This window comes from Exserohilum turcica (genome assembly GCF_000359705.1).
Source record: "Exserohilum turcica Et28A unplaced genomic scaffold SETTUscaffold_10, whole genome shotgun sequence".
In the NCBI taxonomy this organism is placed as follows: domain Eukaryota; kingdom Fungi; phylum Ascomycota; class Dothideomycetes; order Pleosporales; family Pleosporaceae; genus Exserohilum; species Exserohilum turcicum.
The window spans coordinates 615,758-623,243 of record NW_007359915.1 but is presented as its reverse complement, the minus strand read 5'-3'; the positions used below and the strand labels follow the sequence as shown (position 1 = coordinate 623,243).

The following is a 7,486-nucleotide window of genomic DNA, read 5'->3' as shown; positions in this document are numbered from 1 at the left end:
CTCTCCCCGCCCACCAGCCTGCCCGGGGGCGCTGCCGCTGCTCTGCTGCTGCTCTGCTGCATGCGCGGGGCGCTGCCCTCTCGCCAGCAACTACTTACGCACCCAAGACGACATGCGCTGCACCCGGAAAAAGAACCCCACATTATGACCACGACCTGCCCATGACGACATAGCACGAATTCATCCATCGTTATTCAACACCAAGGCGAACGAGGCGCGGCCCGCATCCAAACGCAACAGCAGTACCTGGACAGCCATGGCCACCCGACGGCGACACCCTCTCCCACCCTTCCTGGTCCTCTTTCTTTTCTTTTTTGGGGTCCTGTCTTTGCTTCTTCGGTCTCATCAAGGTGCTCCTGCATACATACGTACATACACACAACTCATCGACTACATAGCCTAGCACCCACACATACACCTACATCTACACCGCCTACCACCGGCTCGTCCCGCTTGCAGACTCCTCTCTCCCGCCCGCCCTCTCCCCGTCGACCAGCCTCACCGTCTCCTCCAGCACGAGCAGGTCGCGCTCCAACATCTCTGCCCAGTTCTGTATGTCGCCCACCTCGTTCAGCTTCTTCGTGCCCCCCTGCAGCAGCTTGTCCCACTCGGCGGTTTGCTTGGCCAGCGCCGCCGTCTGCTTCGCAAGCTCCTTCTCCTGCTTGGATATGGCCGCCGAGTTGGCGTGCAGGTCCGCCGTGCGCGTGCGCATTTCGTTGTCGACCGAGGCGCCCACAGACGCCAGAGAGGCTGTGACAGCGGCGCGGGCTTCGGCCTGCCGACGAGCAGTTTCCTCTGGGGGTGGAGGTGGAGATGGCATTGTGAGTGTTTGCAGCGCAATAGCCGAGACGGTTTGTCGGGCGTTTGTGGTGTTCACGTTGATGAACAGATGGTCAGCCTCTAGGACATGCGTTTGTTAAAGCACGGCCACCTCCCACCAGCCCGCAACCTGCAAACTACCATGCACCCCACCTATGCCGCAAGCAGTATTGCTGCGCAACATTGAAGTAAGCTTCTTGGGTAATCTGCCGACAGCGTTAGGGGCCGCAACTAGTTCAGTGCGTAGTGGTGTAATGCCGCCCAACATGAGTGGCCGGATACAGACTTTACTAGGTAGTACACCTCTCACCAGGGGGGCTCCCTACTCTTGATCGTCGCGTAGACCCCGAACACGTGTACAGAGCTAGTGAACACGTGCAACAGCGTGACACTAGCATTCAAAGGCTTGGTGGTTACACAATGCGGGGTGGTGAATCATCTGTACTACTCAACTTTTCATATCAAGGCAGGGGACAATTCTTGATTTCATGTTGCCTGACCAGCACATACAACAATATGCGTTGCTCTGTAAAGAGGTGTTGAAAACTTGTATTGTATGTCCAAGCATCCTGGACTGTAGTGGCACAAGATAGGAGCGGGGCAAGGGGGCGTTTGGGAAACATACCAATCATGTGACTTGTTGATTACCACGAAACACGTGACCAACGGACATCACACTTGACATCTCACAGCATTCTACAAATAGGCTTTTCCAAAACAGACATATTCAATAATCGTATGGAGATCACAAATGAAGGACGTGTATCTATACGGCAAAAGAAAGGAAGAATAAAAAGCAACGGTTCGGCCCCTGCCAAGCACACTACCATGGGATGACTGTGACCCAGCCACAAACTGCACCTCCACCGGTTCAACCAACATCTTACACCGCAATCGTCTTAGCGACCTTCTTGACTGTCTCAGCCATAGCCGCCACGGCCTCTCTCTTCACATCCCTAGCCCGGGCCTTGTTCTGCATCGCCTTGATCTGCTGCACCAAGAACTCGACGCCCTCGTCGACCCTCATACCATATGTCAAGTGAGCAGGCAAAACAGACAAGGTACCCACGCAAACGGCATCACCAGGCTGGCAGATAATCTTGACCTTGTCCTTGGGGAAGTTGGGAATCTGGTCCTTGTCCTGCTGCTTCTGCGTGTCGCCGTAGAGCACGACGCCGGCGATTTTCTGCTGGACGGCGGCATCGAGAGCCTCGATGGCTCGGTGGTTTACGGCTGCACCTTGACTGTAGCCCCCGGACACGATGATTGAGTCTGGGCACTTCTCCGCCATGGAGGTCAGGGTGCTCTGGAGGAGGTCCTTGGACTTTGAGTCGGTGCCGCCGGGGATGAGATTGGTGGCGATCGAGGCCGCGTAGGGAATGCCCTCTGTGGCGACTTTGTCGCTTCCAAAGGCTTTTTTGAGACCGTCCGAGGTGGGTGGGCCGACAACAGTTCCCTGGTTGGCTTGCTTAGCAAAAGAGTGACTTGGTCACTCGAAAAGCGGCTACGTACCATGTTGCCGATCTCGGTAGAGCCGCGAGCAAAGGCAAAGAGAATGTCTCTGCATCCACCTTGACTGAACTCACTGGAGCTGCTGCCGGTACCACCAATACCACTGAATTGGCGGCTTTCGATGGGGCTGGTGGCAGCGAGGCCCGCAAGCGTTGCAACGAGTATGGACTTGGTATACATTGTTGTGAATGAAGTGAACTATAATGGTAAGATTTGAATCTTGATTTCGAAGGCTGGTGCAAAGTGCTGAAGACTTGAACGAGAGAATAGAAGCAAAGAGAAACCGGTGTGGTAACGATTGAACGGAGTTGTTCACTGAACAAGACGATGATGGTGATGCTCACTGAAGCTTCCATCCCATCTTTTATAACTCCCCGCCCACTGCCGATTACCTATCACACTTCGCTCTACACACCTCATTCAATCAACTGGTAACGACCATACCTGCATCCACCCAGGTCAGTGCCCCGTCCACCCTCGCCAAGCCCGTCCTCTTCCCAGGCGACAAGCGGGAAGCACACTGAAAAGGAACATGAAGCCGCCCCTGGGGTAGCAGCCTCGGAACCTCGACAGCAGTACACTAAACGATTGGCCGATTCCAACTTCTCTATTATCGCCAGGAGCATAAGCACAGCCCACGTAGCCCACTCTACCAAGACCCCCGCCAAGTCCACGATCGCCAGCAGACACGGCAAAAGTGGGCAAGGCTGCAAGAAAAGTCCCCGTGCTGATCGCGGATACAGTCACCGTCACCAGTGGTTAGCAACATGTACTCCTGCTCCCACTCCTGCGTCAAGCCACTCCCCGATCTAGGTATGTGGGGGTCGTTAGGGGCGGAAGCGCGGATCCAACTCCCTACTTACCCGAGAACCCACTCGCGAACGCTCAATCCAACCGGATATTACTTTTTTCTTTTCGTCCGTAACCCCCCTAGTACAAACTGTAACGGGCGTTGCTGCGAGTGCACAAGCATAGACCTGGTTGACTTTATGAGCAGCAGCTGGCGGGCCTCGGCACCCGAACGAGCGCTTCGTGTGTGGTTGGCTGGGGAAAGCGGTTGTTTTGCAACCGGAGACGCTGTCACTGTATGAGTTTGACCATGGCAAATGAGCGTGGATGTGTATGTGTGTCGGAATTGGGCTGAGTGACTTCATCGATGTTATGCTCAAAAAAAAACGTTGTTGGTGCGATCGAACACACGGTCTGATGTTGACCTCTTTTAACCAAAAAGAAAAAAAATGTATATTAATCATAACAACGGGATGAGCATCGCTTCCAACTACATACAGATACGCTAACCCCCAATCTGATCCGCGGGAAAAGAAAATGCCCCCTGCAAATCCTAAACAAGCTTTTTGTTCCTTGAACCTCGTATCTTTTTCTTTTCCGCGTGGCATGACGCATAAGATCGTCGTACGGTACCATAGAACCGATCGCTATGATGTGCGGGGATCGCGCCAAGGTTGTTGAAGGGGGACCACACTTTCATCCTGCCAGGCCGTCATCTCCGTTGGTGCTCGCGTGGCGGCGCCCTGCTTAGTTCCGTTTCAGACGCCGCATGGCCCTGACGCAAGAAGCAATCGGCTAGAACACACGACGAAACACCGGGCAGTAAAGTATGTACCAGCCGTACGGGTTCCTCGTGGGCGTGCAGAACGCGGGACGAGTAATTCATGGCGGTGGCAGCAAGCCTAACGCTGATCGCACGCAGCGAGATATTTATAGTCGTAAGTATGAGTTGCGGGACTACAGTACCTGTTCTTTCGTCCACCCAAGTTACTTCCCTATCCGCGGAATACAATGTCTACGCCCATGTCGACATCAATCGACACGGACACAGCCATCCAGTGACAAATGCCCAACTCAAAAAAAAACGCACAAACACAATGCCCAAAAGTGGTATTTGGAATTTCCCATTCCCCAAGTACAGGCACAGGTGTGATACGCCATGTGGAGACGCTAGTAACAGTCGACGAGTCTTTAGATATGCAGGCTCCTCCTACTCCCACTCGGGAAAAGCACAATCGTGACCCACATATACCTACTTGCTTGGCCGCGTCGCCCACTTTTCCAACTTGGCGACTAAATAGATATATGTGCAGACGCATCTGCCATACATGCTTGCTACGCCTAACCTAAAGCGAGCAACGGGCACACCCGATTCGGACATGGATATGTACGCCTCGAAACATGGGGGGCGAGTGCACGTCCGCATCTGCAAGATGCAGCATGGCCAATGTGCATAAACGCCACTGTTGTTTCAATCATGCATGGGTGGTATATACGCTAGTATATGGGAAATCTGTAAACAGGCTGTTTTGGGAATGCGGAGCTGTGGGACGTGGACTCAGGACTCAGGACTCAGGTCACTTTACTGGTATGGCGCAAGTGTGTGGGGTTTAGGTCGACGGGATGACTTGGCGAGCGAGGCTCGTTCCCGGGTTTCTGGTCTTTGGCGTCAGCAAAGAGTAGATGTGCGCTGAGTCTGGCTGTGTAAGTAGCTTAGGGTTGAGATGGATATGGAGGAAGGCCTTGCTGGGGGGTGGGGATGGAGGTGAAGGCGATGTCCAAATTTGAGTGCATCACGAGACTTTGAGATGCTGCTTCGGATACCATTCAAGCTTAGATTTGCTGTGCTTTCTGAGGAGCCTCACAGCCAGCTGGATTGGCGATACAGCTTTGAAAAGAATACCGCAGTGATAGTCCCGAGGAAGCCAGGGTGAGTGTCGTGCGTAGATGGCGTATTCGAGGCGGTGATATGAACTCTAAATTTCGTGTCCGTGTCCCATTAACTGTTACTTAGTAATAGAAGAGCCAGACTAGAAAGAGCCGGTATTTTGGAAAATTTAGACTTACCAAGTGTGACCAGACTCTGAAGAAACTTTCTTTACAGAATTAGGTACGCTTACTGCATCATACCCCCTAATAATAGGTTTCTATATGAAAAGTGAAGTTGTTGATGGGAAAGAAGGAATGCAATATAATGCTGTTTAATAAGCGCTATGCTATACAAGAAATAGTCCAATAACAACGACGCCTGCGCCTATAGTTGACAAAGTTACTTCTTCTCCTTGATCGTACCATGCCTTTGTCAGCTTATGAGATAATTAAGGGCCTGTTCGGTTCTCCGTCCTCCGTCTCCGTTGGTGACACCGTTTTGGGTGTAAGCGGTTTCTGTCAGCGCTGTAGATAGGCTTACTAAATTGAGATAAAACGGAGAAAGGAGAACGGAGAGCTGTTTGGTAAAACGCTATTCTATTCATCACATGATACGCTACGTAATAGATGACTTGATAATTTTACCGTGATTATGTTAGAAAACGGAGTTTTCGAATAGACTTCTCTTAGACAGAGCTCTATTCTGCTTAAAGTAGTAAAGATAAGGGATGAGTAAGCACGAAGTAGGGTTTATTTTCTCAGCGCTGCGCGAATAGAACGGAGCATCTGTCCGTGGCTTCAAACCCCTCCGTTCTACCCAACACGGCACCGTTACTATCTCCGTTCAAAAAACGGAGCCCTAATCCGGCCAATGGGACGGAACACGAGGTTTTTCTGAATGAACCTTGAACACTATCATCTTACAGCTTCTAGTTAAATAGCCAGGTGTTCGTATCCTCCAAGTGAACAACGGGAATTGGAAGACACACAGACACACAGACACACACTCTTGTCAAGAACTATGTTCCTGCGCCTGAAGTAAGCTTAGTAGTACACTCTTAGTGTGTAGAGTTCTTATCGATAAAACTCTTATGTCATTAGTGCCTAGATAATTACTGTTAAAGCTAATCGACTAGTAATTAAGCAGATTGTAGGACAATTGATTAGACCACTCATGCTTCTTATAGGCTTCCTACTATGGAAATATATAGAGTTATTGAGAATGATTTCTGTAGTCGCTGATTGCTGTGTCTCTAGCCTTTAAGCGCTCAGACGCCTGATCCGGGCTGATTCATACTGCTATAGCTACTTTATCTCTCCCTTTTCTCTCTGTTTTGAAGTCCTTGTTTCGGTTGAACTTGGGTAGAAACTGTAGGCAGTATCGTAGCTATCGAGCTACGATTTAATGATTTCTATTTCTCAAAACGCGATTCTACCCTTAGCCAAATATTAAAATTAGTCATCTGTTTCGCATAAGGATTGAAATTACAGGAGAAAATTAAGGCGAACTGGCTCTAGGAAGCTTTATAGCTATTGACTAGATGGATGCTAAAGTGCTAAAAATCTTCAGATCAAGTCAGAACTACTAAGATGTCTTATTATATAACAAATGCTAGAACGGCTTCAACAGCAATAACATCATGGAAACGGCCAGGATAGCCAAAGCAGCCAGCGTAGCCAGAACGGCGAGAATAGCAGCATAGGCAGCGAAAGCTGCACCCCTTTTCAGTACCGTCACGGGCAGCAGCAAATTTCATACTAGTAGCCGCATCCCCAAGCTTCAAAACCACCATTTACCCCTATCATTATCCTATCCTCACTGCACAACTTTATACCAACTTGATATGTTTTAGAACCCTGCGCCCCTCCAGCCCGCGTGAGACTCTACATCCCGTGTGCAGACCAGCAGCGAGTCTAGAAGGTAGCACTGATGGCAGGCAGTAAGACAAGACTCAGCATAGCATGCTCATGCCACCTACACCGTTCTGTTTCCTTTCCCGTTTCCAGCCCCGCGACAGGGAGAAAATAAACTTCCCCCTGAAACTTTGTCATACGTACATATGTAGTAAGCACGTAACCCAAACATAGCGCCGTCATCTCGTATCCCCACATGTACGCGGCCGGTAACCAGGCTAAGTTGTCCTTTTTACACCAATAGCTGTGATGCTATTACTATGTCCGTAAGCGGATAATATGGTCCATGCTTGGATATGATTTTTTTTTGATAGCTTCTACGGAGGTGCCTCACAAAAGTTTTGTCCCACGCTAATCTCGGCGCTTCGGCATAACTCTTCTTGGCGCAACTCCCACCTTTGAGCTAAGTAGCTGTACGATTTGTCTGTATCTATCGTTACAATGTCTCCTAATACTGATCCTTACACCCGCACCTTAATTGTGGCGTTAAAGTCACCTTCTGTTGGCAAGTCTACATCACAGATCTCTGAACTTACTGGTGTTCATCCTCGTACGGTCAATCGTATCTATAGTAGAGCTATTG

The 7,486-nt window shown here is 50.3% G+C and overlaps 2 protein-coding genes across 2 annotated transcripts; both read right to left on the bottom strand.

Moving 5' to 3' along the window:
• Positions 1–293: 293 nt before the first annotated feature.
• On the bottom strand, positions 294–1,045 carry SETTUDRAFT_166664 (uncharacterized protein). Its single transcript, XM_008023316.1, has one exon. It carries the CDS (start codon positions 818–820, stop codon positions 434–436), a length of 387 nt encoding a protein of 128 aa, XP_008021507.1. The 5' UTR covers positions 821–1,045; the 3' UTR covers positions 294–433.
• A 657-nt stretch (positions 1,046–1,702) lies between these two features.
• On the bottom strand, positions 1,703–2,511 carry SETTUDRAFT_101802 (carbohydrate esterase family 5 protein; the record flags this gene model as incomplete). Its single annotated transcript, XM_008023315.1, has 2 exons — positions 1,703–2,275; positions 2,332–2,511. 2 exons carry the CDS (start codon positions 2,509–2,511, stop codon positions 1,703–1,705), a joined length of 753 nt encoding a protein of 250 aa, XP_008021506.1.
• Positions 2,512–7,486: the final 4,975 nt, after the last annotated feature.

Bases quoted from the DNA above. Each gene is read 5' to 3' on its own strand.
- SETTUDRAFT_166664 (XM_008023316.1), bottom strand. From the start codon at position 820: ATGCCATCTCCACCTCCACCCCCAGAGGAAACTGCTCGTCGGCAGGCC.